This window comes from Dryas octopetala, chromosome 1 (assembly GCF_963921425.1).
Source record: "Dryas octopetala chromosome 1, drDryOcto1.1, whole genome shotgun sequence".
Lineage (NCBI taxonomy): Eukaryota > Viridiplantae > Streptophyta > Magnoliopsida > Rosales > Rosaceae > Dryas > Dryas octopetala.
In genome coordinates this window covers 4,952,922-4,965,585 of record NC_141366.1, presented here as the reverse complement: position 1 = coordinate 4,965,585, position 12,664 = coordinate 4,952,922, and the positions used below count along the sequence as shown (strand labels likewise).

Genomic DNA, 12,664 nt, shown 5'->3' with positions numbered 1-12,664 from the left:
TGTGAAAATTGAGTTAAATAGTATTTAATTTAATTATAATGTTCATGAGGAATAGCACATAAGAGATGAAAAAATATATTTACATTTACATATAGTATTCTACAACTTATATTGATTTTTTATTTTTTTTTCAAAAGTTTGCAGGGGCATGACCCTCGTAGTCCCTCTATGTTCCCCTGGGCATATCATTTAGTTGTCAATGGTCAGCAACGGTTATGCGAACTTGTTCCATATGAAAAATGGAAAAGAAGGAACCCACCCAATAAATAAGAGAGTGAGTTGAGTGAACTATACTACTCGAACCCATGTTCCACCACACATAGGACAGCAATAAGCCCAGCGGCTGATCCACCATGCCTCCCGCTCAGTTTGATTATGCGGACTAGTAGCACCTGGGGAAGCAAAAGCTGAAGTCTGCCGCAAACATCTTATGCACTGCATTCACATAATAACAGTACAATAATAAGATTGAAGCAACACAACATACAGACACATAAAAGGATATAAAAATTCCACCAAACCAGGAAGAAATCAGGTACTGCCTTTGTAAATAGCATTATGTGAATTTCTTTGCACATTGACATGTGAGAAAGTTCACAAAGAATTCTAGGCCAAGAAATCTAGGTGCAAAATTTAAGGTTGTAGTACGGCTAAGGTCTCCTTGTTCATGACAGACAGACACACCTATATTTGCAAGCTCTTTACATCAGAAACTTAAAAAGCAGTCTCGCAGATCAGAAATCCCTGATATTCAAATCCAAAATTTGGAACAACAGGAAAGTCATCTGCATCTGATATTGATGACATCCCAACTAACCACATCAAAAAAGGTATATTTTTCCCGTTTACTAAGGAAATTTCTAGATAGAAACCACTCTATTGACAATTCAATATCCTGTGGAACTTGTCCAACATCTGCATTTTATTAAGTGATCCCGAAAGAAATGATGCCATTAGCATAATAAAAGAGGAATTCAAGATCAAACGATGAGGAGAAATAAAAACATGGAGGAGTTTTCATATCAAACCTTGTACCAAACCCCTTGAAGACCAGTCTTCCATACAGCAGTAACCACATCTCTCCGTGATCCCATTATACCAAGGTATGCCCCAAGACCGACAGAAGTGTTTAAGCCAAAAGCTGCATCTCTTTCAGACATCCTGCGCTTCCTCGGCCACAACTTTCCATAATAAACATCAGAACTTTCCAATGAACTGAGATCAAGTGGGTCAGCAGAATTACATAGCTTGGGAGTATCATCCAGAGGACCCATATCATCTGCATCAGACCAAGGCCCACCATACATATTCCGCCTGTGCCACTCTTCAGCTGGGGGGTGGAGTTCTAACTCTCGGAGTAACAGACCAGCAGCATCTGCACCTCTAGGCCGGGGCATATTCTGTATAGCCCATCAGAGAAAAGAAAATTAGAGAAGAATTCAACACTAACAAATAGAATAAGAAATAACCATGGGATTTCAGATCATGATTGAGACTAACAAAGATAACTATAAATTACTATATGGGATTTTAAAGATTTTAAGCAACTAGCTAACTAGTTGGAGACCCACTTTCTCTATGAAATTCTAACTACATCCATTTTTATCCAACTAGTATATATCACTTTAAAATTTACCATAAAGCACACTTTTACAATGATCATCAGTAGCATTTCTTGCTGCATATGGGTATCTCACATACACGGAAATCAAATCTGTTTAGAAATCCTCATTTATTTTACTCCCAAGTCAGACTTTAATTGGACAGCATTATTGATGACAAGTGACAGCAACACCCATGTAACAACTATACCTGCATATGAGAGCCTAGGGATGCTTCAACCACCTCTGGAAGTACAGTATAATTTCCATCAATGTAATGCAGCCGCACCTGAATGTTGCCGCTTCCCACCTGAGAAACTGGCAATGGATGCACCAAGCTTGCTGTTCGCCGGCAAAGTTCCATAAGAATGTGGAAAAGAATTCTCACCTACATCACAGCAACCAAGTGCATTACATCATTCTAGGTTCTGCTTACTGGTTCTCTTTGATGGAGAAAATTATTGAATTAATTAAAGATGCCCTTAGTGTGTCAAATTTCAGAATGAGACATGAAGATTGAACATCTCCAGTTCACAAATCAAAGATTAAATATTAGCCAGACATTAAACAAAAAGCCAACATGTCATTTTTTGTGCAGAGACCTGAAAAGAAAAGAGCACCAGTTTCTACCTCCTCAAAAGTGTACCCTTGACCAGCATTTCCAGCACCCAATCTTGACCTTCCAGCAGGCCCTTCTTCAACTCCTTTTGCTGCAGGTATGATCTGACCAGCCCGTGCTACCTGACCCTCATCTGGTCTGACTATGGTTGACGATGGTTTTGCTGAAACGGAACTGATTTCCTCCACCTTCCCAGGAGCACCAGGCTGAGGCTTTTGCATATTTGCATCAGTATTTCTCTGCGCAACCCCAATAAAACGGGGTAGCTGAGTTCGCCGAAAGAAAAAACAGAAAAGCAAAAGCTGGCATAACCTATGAAGAAAATGGCAATCCCCAATTAGCCTAACAGCAGGTGTTCCAGGAAATGTTCCTGTGTTAATACTTATTGGCATGAAGGAAGATGGACCACTAATGGGGTTTGGAGTTGAATTGGACACTCCATCGGAGGTACTACTAATCTTTGCAATGGCACCTTGTACCCAAGCTTGCATCTGGGTATTTCCTGTGGAAGTTGTAGTTCCATTTTGACCACCTGAAAAAAAAAAAAAAAAAACATGGCATTACATTGTCAACGAAAATGCTCCATTGAGGACAATGCAATATAAGGAGTAAGAAAAATAATAATCAACAACCACCTCATGAGTAAGAAAAATCATGCTACACAGACTGCCTCTGAAGTTATTTTAACTTCTAAATGGTTTGGGATTCAGGAACCCATATTTGGTCAATCCTGATGTAGAACATTATTCAACTGTTTTTTATTTTTTTGCACCTGAACCCAACAATAGAAATAATCTTCTTAACTTTCCATAATGAGAAGACAAATGCATACTGACCCTGACTTGTTGCAGGAGAAACCGAACTTTGGGTAGGACTAGCCACCATATTGCGATTGCTGCCAGTGCCAGCAGTAACAGCATGGCTTGCCAATGTGCGACAAAAACTTGCATAGCGCCGCAAACGAGTGATGAAATGTGAAGCCAAATCAAGAATTGCATCAACGTAAGCCTGCATTACAGTAGAAAGATTAGGAAAGAAAACAGTTGGAAATTTGAAGGAAAATCTTAAAACAATGATATCCAAGGGCATTAGCTGACTGGAGGAAGGTTCAATCAACTTTCTCCATAACAATACTTGGGCTTTACAAGCCCAAATGAGCTCAGCCTGAGTTGCTCTTTCTACTACTCATTTCATGGAAATAAGGGCCAGGACATAACCCACAACGATGCACTTATATCACTGGATTCCTCATTATTGACATTTAAGTACACATTTAGCAATTAAAAAACAAATTGAAAAAGAAAATGTAACACAACCACCAATTATATGTCAGATTACAGGGAACACATCGGCATATCTTCAGTGCATAAACTTCAAAGAATCAACAGCAAACCTGAATATTTGGAACTAGTGCTGGATCAACAGCCATTGCTTCATGATCAATGCCAGTTAACGTTTCAGCAGATGCCTGCCACGGCTCTGGTACCAAAGCAGACGGATTTATCAAAGCTGATTCTATTCCTTTCCCAAGCATGTCTAGCAACAGCCTGGCTTGCATGTCTAGCACCATTGCCCTAACTTCTTGTGCATTTGTACCTTCCAGTAGCCTGCATTTGATCCTGTCTAGACTCTGGATCAAAACGGATATAATTTTCTTAGTCAAACCAATAAATGCATTCAACAAAAATAAAAAACTAAAACTGGCATGGTAATGATGCACGAGGGGATAAGAAAGGATAACATGAAAGTAAGGCATGATGTGGCCATGCCACAGCAAGCAAGTATGTTAAGAAGTTAGTCTTTAGGCCAACAAATCATACTCGCAGGGCTTGACTTTTTATAAAAAATCTAGCCAAGAGGAACTTTTCTCATTACCCATGTAATCTGTTTTAAACAATTCCAAGACACCTTTTTAGATATAAGAAAGTCCAGGACAATTTCGGATCTTCAACTTAATACATGGTATCTTCAAAAAAAAAAAAAAAATTAAAACAGAGATGCGATATAAGTGAGATTTTGCTTAAGCAACTAAGAAGTAAGTTGCATTGCCAGCATATCTTATTCTATTTGTATTGCAGCAGGGACTGCGGGATTTAACAGCATGAGACTCATCTCAGCTACTTACATTTGCACATTGAGGTTATTCACATAGGGGAAATATGTAGGAACATGAATGCATCTAAACTTCAGCATATATCACAACTTGCACATAACAAGCTATATTACATCCATGAGAAAGTAGAAAAATTTTGATGAAAGGGAGCAACCACAATCCAGCCTATGATATAGCATACCGGGTTTAAGATTTTACAGCATTGTAAACTGCAGAAAATAAATTTACTAAAATGACACCTTTGTTCTTTATTTTCACGAGCAAATTAGCATATAAAACAAGAATCCAAAAGAATCTTGTACAACCTGTGTTATGGCCAGAAAAACTTACAGGACCATACTGTTGCCTGTGCTGTGAAGAGGGAAGAGAATGAAAATCTGCATCCAGTACTGCAATGACACTGTTCAGTGAAACTGCAACAAAAACATATACCAAGGTCGGAAAGGGTTGTGCAAAACATTTAAAAGAAAAAAATGCATATATTAAGGAGACATAATTTTTTCCAGAATTCTCCTGTATTACATTGTTATTGATCAGATAAACAATAATACCATAAAAAGAATCTAAAATTTATTACCAATGCCATCTTCGGCAGCACTCTGTGTACAGCCAACAGCATCCCACCAATCAACCCCAACCAAAAGACTCCACCAAAACCTGCAATGAGAATCATCACTCCATTGAAAATTTATATATATATATATATATATATATATATATACGGGCTCCTTCTATTGAGGTATACCTCAACTTATTTATGTTGAGGTATGACCTTGTTGGGGCCCACACGAGTCGTTTTGTGTCGATCCGAACCGTTCAATTTTTACATCTCCATTGATAGATCATCCTTGCAAATGAACGAACCAAATATTTTTGATGAAACCGTTCATTTGTTTGATCAAAGTTAGATAGGCAAATAATTTCCGATTTGGCTAATTTTTGGCAAGGATGATCTATCAATGGAGATATAAAAATTAAACGGTTCGGATCGACACAAAACGACTCGTGTGGGCCCCAATAGGGCATACCTCAATATAAATAAGTTGAGGTATACCTCAATAGAAAGAGCATGTAAATATATATATATATATATACATATATGTATATATCCAACCTCTATCTGATGTAACTTAAACATCCATAAGCACTAAGTTTGGGGATCAAGGTTAACCTGGGTGGAAGATACAAAGCTTAACCACTTTTAAGAAGTACCTTTCCGCAATTGCACGTTCCCAGGTTGATGAGTTTGCTTTCACTTGACTGCTTGGAACAGCAGGAGGAAGGACACGTATAATTTTTAAAATTGTACGGTCCTTACAACTGTCATGCCAAACAGAAGCTGAGCAGCAGCTTGTCGATGAGAAGGCTGGAGCAGCAATCGCAGATCCAACATTAATCTGGTAGTTATCAACAGGTGCAAAGTTTGGACCAGAGAAGATGTGAACCCCACCCCGGAGAAAAGCAACAGCAATCTCACCACCATGAGCCGAATAAACTATTCGAGCAAGTGTTCTAACATCACTTGGCAGGTCAAAAGGATCAAAACTGACTCTTTTTGCCTTCTCGACACTAGAATCAGATGTCTTCCTTGCATCAGAGGTTGCAACTGCTTGGTGACTTTTAAAATCATTAGTTGGTTGTATGCTTGTGTCCACTTTGGACAGCCAAACTGTTTGCATGGGTGCCTGCCCACCAAAACTGGAAGTAGGGTTCCCAAATATTTGATGAAGGACAACAGGCTGAAGAGATGATTCCCAACGTTGCACTCTCCATCCTGTAATTGAAGGACCCTCATCTGGATCATAAGGAGACATGTATTGTCCTGCACAGGTGAAAACATATGATGCATTTTTATGGTATTAGTATAGTTCTCGTGTAATTCTAAACATATTTTGTTTCTTATCCGGAAAAAAAAAAAACGCAAAAAGAATAGATCGCTGAATTTCCTAAAGCCCATTATCTGTAGGTACAGAAAAGGTCTTCACGTAAAATGATAGACAAGTAACACAATGAAGAAATAAGACCCAGAAAATGGTGCTGGGCCATTGTTATCTAAGAGGTCGTAGGGAATAAAATCTCAGATCTTGCAGAAGAATCAAAGGTAAGGTAAAGATAAAAATAATGAAATAAATAAATAAATGGAAGGCTGCAAAGAAGTGGAAAAATACCTTTTTTCAATAAAGCAGGAAAAATAATTTTTTTTTATTAAGTGGAAAAATATATACGACTTCCACTGAACAAGAAGAAACATAGAACTTTGAAAACCAAGATTGTCTTGAATGTATATAAAGGAGAGAATCTTGTCAAAGTGTACATATAATCCAGGACATGGATTGAAGATTTCAAAAAAATAACTAAAGAGAAACTTCAACAAGTGAGGAGATTGGCCTAGGTGGTGTTCCAACAGTATGTAAAGGAGAAAAATTGGTTGTGCTTTTGTTAAATTCATTCATATAAGAATGTGTAAACGGTTTACAGAAGTGCCATATAAGGATAAGTCAATACTTCAAAAACATGCCATTCACTTCATGTTGGTCAAAATTAAACTCTTACAAATAACTTAAGGAGAAGAGGATTAAAAAAAGAACAACCAAATGCATGCTTCATTATATCAACAGCTTGAAATTGAATTTAAAAAAGGAAAAAGGTTTCAAGAAAAACAAAATTAGTACCCTCCACTATGACCACAGCTATGACAGAACCACCGCGAGTTGGATCAAAGGCAACCGCAGTAACTCCAGATCCCCACGTAGTGGTTGTTGCAGACTGGGCTGCAGCCTCAGGGCTCACGTACGCTGAAAAATTTGAAACTGGAGAGCAATGAAGTGGTACAGTATCACTGTGATCTGTATCTGTCTGCTTTCTCCCTTGCTTTGCTTCAGATATTAGATAATCTTGCCAGCTAAACAAATATGCAGCCAAAGGGGGAAACCCTGCCCAATTGGGTGGATTTATTGAAGGTGGGACCCCGTTGCTTGTGCTCATCTTCGGAGTTACGTGAAATCCATTTCCAAGGCCAGGAGTGACCTCCCAAACAACAACAGTGGATGGGTTTACAATTGGAACACCTGCCACGTGCATGGCACCACTGTCTGTTATGATAGCATCAGCAGCCATGATCCCACTAGGCCCAGCACCCAAGAGCCCCTTGCTCGTTTGAAACCACTTTGGCACAGCACTACTCTGATTAGGAGGCCACTGGGACCAATGAAGCTGAACAGAGCCTGAAGAGAAAACAGAACAAACGCAAGGAAAATTGGGCCACCGATCTGAAACAAAAACCAAATATTGCATCAGATACCAACCAAACTTACATTGCACAATTAAAAATTGCATATCAGAAAAAATGAAAATACAAGAGGTTTAGAGGGGGGGGGAGGGGAGGGACCTGAATTTTGAGACTGCTGTGAAAGAAATTTTTCTTCAAAAGTTGACTTTGCATTCGAGGGAGTAATTGATTTTGAGGAAAGCCACCTATACTGGTTCATTTAAAAGGTGTAAGGAAAAAAAAAAACAACAACATTAGAACATCAACATCTGAAAGAGGATAATGTAGATCACACCAGTAGACACAAAATGTGAAATACAGCAGTATAAAAAATAGTAACTTGGAGTACACAACATTGAAACCTAAAGAATCATGACCGAAAAAACACATTATTTGTTCGTTAGCAAACACCACAACAGCTAGTAAACTAGTCGACAAGATAACCGAAGTTCACCATTCTTGACCATTAGTAAGAGGTAGTAGTAGATATACATCATATACTAAGAGGGGAACAGTACATCTAAATGCAAGCCACATTCAGGCTTGTACATATGCCCTTTTATAAAATGTCCGTGCAATTAATGAGAAAGTTGACTCTGGAATACAGCAGTGGGTTCTCAGTCATACTTCTTACATAATGGGAAGTTCATATGATAAGATAGCTAAAATGTTGCATTCCAAAGGACAAAATACATTCGAATGGAGAGAACAAGAAACAAAAATTATCTTTTGAAACCAGATAGACAGAAAAATTTCTTACTGGAGACACCCCTGATAGCCACTTTGTAACAACTGCAATATCCTGCTGCCATTCATGCTCTCGTTGCCAGCGGCTAGCATCATGTACTAGATTAGCTGGTCCCTGAACAGATAGACCACATATAAACATTCAAACAATAGCTTGACCAAAAATAAAGTTTGAGGGAAGAAAAGATAAAATTAAATGCTGATTATTGGCCAACATTATTACATTTGAGCTGATACTGCAATAGCCACGTCAAAAACTTGTAAGGGAAAAAAGTCATCTAGGAATTTGAAGAAATCAATCCAGCAAGTATAGCTTACTTGAGAAGGCTGGGTCCAGATCGTTACTCTCCCATGAAAATTGGCAATTAGTAAGGCACGAGGGCAAGAAGAAGGGGACCATTCAATAAACTGGACAGAATCACGGGGAGAATCTGCAAAATGTATTCAATTTAACTATCACAATTCACAAAATTAGGACCAATATTTTTAAAGTGCATCATATAAAAATAGGACTTCCTAAACTAACACATCATATAAAGAACGCATGCTAATCATCATATGCCGAATGTCCACTCAGGAGGCTTCACCCCAGTTAAGGCATGACCGTACCTTTAATTACTTTACAGAATAACCAAATGAGGTTGAAACACTTAGGTCATGTTTGTTTGGCTGTAATCTAGACCAGGAATGGGAATTAGTTTCCCATTCCATCAAGAAGTGTTGTTTGGCAACATTTTAGCGCTTGGAATGGAAACAAGAACACGGAGTTGACCGGAGTCAAATTACGTTAAACCGGGTGAATAGAATTACGGGAGAACAGGTGGGAATTCTATTCCACACCACCACAGGAATGCAAAATTACAACAAATGCCCCTATTATCAAAGGAAACCCTTATCTCTGTACTTCATTTCCAGATTTATTTGTGTTGTGCAGCACCCATTGACATCGTCATTGATTTGGTGAAGAAACATGTAAATAATTGGCTTAATTTTTTTTTAATCTGCACAAATGGCTATAATTTGAGGAGTTTTTTTTTTTGTTGATGTGACTCTAAGGGTGAGGAAGGAGTGTGTGAGATCGAAGAAAGGGTAGATGGAAAAAATTAAATTTCAATGCAGTGGGAGTGAAATAATATGTAGATTTGAGTATGTGGGTTTGTTTACTGGTGGGAGAAGTGGAACGGTGGACAGTAGAATGCTCAAAAGGGGGGTGTCATGTGAAGGCTCTGGTTTGAGGGAAGAAGACGAAGTGAAATGAATATTTGTTGTATAATATTTGGTCAACAACTTTCTATTGAAAAGAAAAAGTTATAAACGAAAAAAGTATCCAACATATTTAGTATTCGTTTTTCATTTTTCACTTCAGATGTTGAATTATGTTGTTTTTTCTTGATACAATTGAGTTGAATTTAATTTGATATTGAAAATTTATAAATCATAAGGAATAAGGTTATTATTGGAAAAATTTAATCCATTCCAGTCATTTCTAAATTTCGATTAATAATTTGTTCCAAACGCTGTAATGGAAATCTCAAAACCATCACATTCCAAAATAGTTATGGAAAGGACTACAATTCCTATTCCAGTTCAAGCATTCTGGTCAACAAACATGGCCTTAAAGAACTAGCACACGTGAGCTGGTGGAGTATGAGATGCTGAAGACAACTTTTGTATGTAATAGTCACTTCAAAAAAAAAAAAAAAAAAGGAATTTTATAGGTAAAGGAAAAAATAGTCACTTCAAAATCCAAACGACATATATAGATGTCCATAAACAAAAACAATTTGTGCAACCAGGAAGTTGAACTTCTTTTCATTAAAAATTAATATTAGTCAAAGAAATTGGTATGAATAACCCTAAAGCATCAAGTAAACAATTTTCGCAGTATTTTCTCTGCATTGCAACAGTACAGTGACTATTGAAACTCAATGATGTGCAACTATGCAACTACTCTAACTTAAAACGGATCTAACTATAAAACCATATGTGAGCTATGCCTCCCAAAATGGGTACTTAAAAAGAATTATTAAACCTTCATAGCAGTTATCAATGAACAAGTTGCAGTGCAGCAAAAGTAGGCAAAGAATCTAAAGAACCAAAGGCTCTTATAAAAGCAGATAAACCAGCAAAATACCTGCATTGACATTGAACACTGCACACTCAGTTGGTCGCTCTGGGATCACAATATGTATAGGAATCCAAAAAGGTGGATTTGCGTTAGAACTACAGAAAAACCAAGAACAAGAAGAATAGTCATAACCGTACACGAATTCAACTATTAGGTAGGGAGAAAAATAAATAAAATATAGGCCAAAACATAAACCAGCTTTAATGCCCACTAACCAAGCTGCCTAAATTTTACACTCTAGCGATTAGGAAAGAAATATAGGCCAAAACTTTAATTTGGAAACAACAGTATAATTATTGTAATGTTAAGGAAACAAAATTTTAAGCAAGAAAGAGAACGAGATTATAACACAGATTTAAAACTATACATAGCAATCAATCAATCACATAAATAAAGTTTAGTTTAATGGGTGGCAACATTGCGGTAAGGCTGCATTGTAGATAAATTCAAAAAATAAAAATAAAATATAATGAGTCGCCTAGAGAGACAATCTCATGGGCTGAAAGAAAAGTGAGCAGATGAACAAACAAAGCCAACCTTGGAATTCTTGCGCAAGTTTCTGATGCACAAGCTATGGCATTCAGCTTCCCACACCAAGCAACAGCACTGAGAAACAAGCAAATAGACTATGCATTAACCCAAATCCTCTTTATGTAACTGAAAACATACCAAACAAATATATGTGTATTTATTACAAAATCCCAAATGTCATGCACCTCAAGAGAAGAATATCAGATGGTTAAGAACTACTTATTAAATTGCTCACCAGGAAAATCTTATTTTATTAATACAATTGTTTATATGTAATTTTCATCAAATCAATATTAAGCACAAATACTAATACCAAATAATGTAATGAGATAACGTCCACAAGTGTGCATGCAAGTAAGATGACCAGGGCTCTTTAGCAGTATCATGGTGCCCGTGATTGAGGAAGTCAATCAAATCCAACTATTTTCAAACATTAAGTTACCTTTACCAAAACACAGTTGATACCTGTAGCGTCTCTGACACTAATGCAAGTTATTATTATGTCATACCAAAGACGGAATGACGAAGCAAAAAATAAAAAAAGCAAGGGAAGTTGGCTTGACACTTGTAAGAATGAAGTGGCCATTATTCAGTACTTAGCACTCTCATGTCCCTGTATATCCACATTTAAGAAATACCTCTTACACTTTTCATTTAATAAAGAAGGCCACAATTGGTTTTCGACATCATGGAAAGTAATTGATCCAATTTTTTCGGTAAATATCCGTACTATCTCAACCTAGTATCAACCCTCCTTTCTCTCACCACATTTCAAACTCCACCATTTTCTTCCCTTCCCACCTCACTAGACACTAAATAACAACAAATTTTGTTCCATTTCACTGCTGCTATCTCTCTCACACACATACACACAAACAAATCTCTCACCACATTTCAAAATTCCACCATTTTCTCTCCTTCCCACCTCACTAGACACTAAATAACAACAAATGTTGTTTGAATTTAGTAAATTTAAAACTCCTCTACATAAAGTGAGCTCAAACCAAGACAATTCTTTCCAATTTCTTCACAATTACGCTTCAAAACCAATACCAAAGACAGCTCAATCAAATGCCCCTTAAAAAAATTTAAGAAAAATAAAATAAAATAAAAAAGCATAATTCCACAAATTGGAGCTGGAAATCCTTGAAATTTTACCTAAAATTGCGACAAAGCTCGGGGACGCTCATCTTGTGCTGCAAATTGGACCTAGGCTGCCTAAGCCTAATACAAAAGACAGCGGCGGGACTGGGACTGGGACTGGGACTGACGGAGTCTTCCTCCATGGGATCGTCGTCGGGCTTGTCCACTGGTTCTTCTTCAATACTCTCCGTTTCGGGCTTATCGCTCTCAATGGACTGAGCCACGGGCTCGTCGTCAGCGTCCTTAACTTGACTCATTGGCCCAAAACCCTAATAAATTTATATATACAAATTGCAAAGCAGACAGAGAGAGAGAAGAATGTAAGTGGTGGAAAGTCGCAATTGAAGGCGACAGATATCACTGTGTCAAGGAGAGAGAGAGAGAGAGAGAGAGTAGTGGGGTTAGTGTGTGAATGTGTGAGTGAGTGAGTGGATTCGGATTTGGGTATTTTTTTTGTTTTTTTGCCTTTTGAAGCAGTTTGAGAGTTTGAGCTTATTTCATGGTTTGTGTGGTC

At 37.6% G+C, this 12,664-nt stretch overlaps 1 protein-coding gene across 3 annotated transcripts; it reads right to left on the bottom strand.

Annotated features, from left to right (window-relative positions):
• Positions 1-12,544, bottom strand: SFR6 (sensitive to freezing 6). 3 transcript variants are annotated; one of them, XM_086239404.1, is made up of 17 exons: positions 12,166-12,544; positions 11,014-11,082; positions 10,483-10,571; positions 8,667-8,779; positions 8,362-8,463; positions 7,722-7,812; positions 7,006-7,602; positions 5,546-6,155; positions 4,911-4,990; positions 4,664-4,746; positions 3,614-3,850; positions 3,057-3,228; positions 2,232-2,752; positions 1,813-1,989; positions 1,029-1,400; positions 260-435; positions 1-176 (listed from the first exon to the last, which is right to left on the bottom strand). In XM_086239404.1, exons 1-16 carry the CDS (start codon positions 12,405-12,407, stop codon positions 289-291), a joined length of 3,702 nt encoding a protein of 1,233 aa, XP_086095530.1. In that variant the 5' UTR covers positions 12,408-12,544; the 3' UTR covers positions 1-176; positions 260-288. The 3 variants fall into 3 exon arrangements, with proteins under 3 accessions (XP_086095530.1, XP_086095525.1, XP_086095535.1); XM_086239399.1 differs by having other exon boundaries at positions 1-435; XM_086239409.1 differs by having other exon boundaries at positions 1-435; positions 7,722-7,807; positions 10,483-10,521; positions 12,166-12,236.
• Positions 12,545-12,664: the final 120 nt, after the last annotated feature.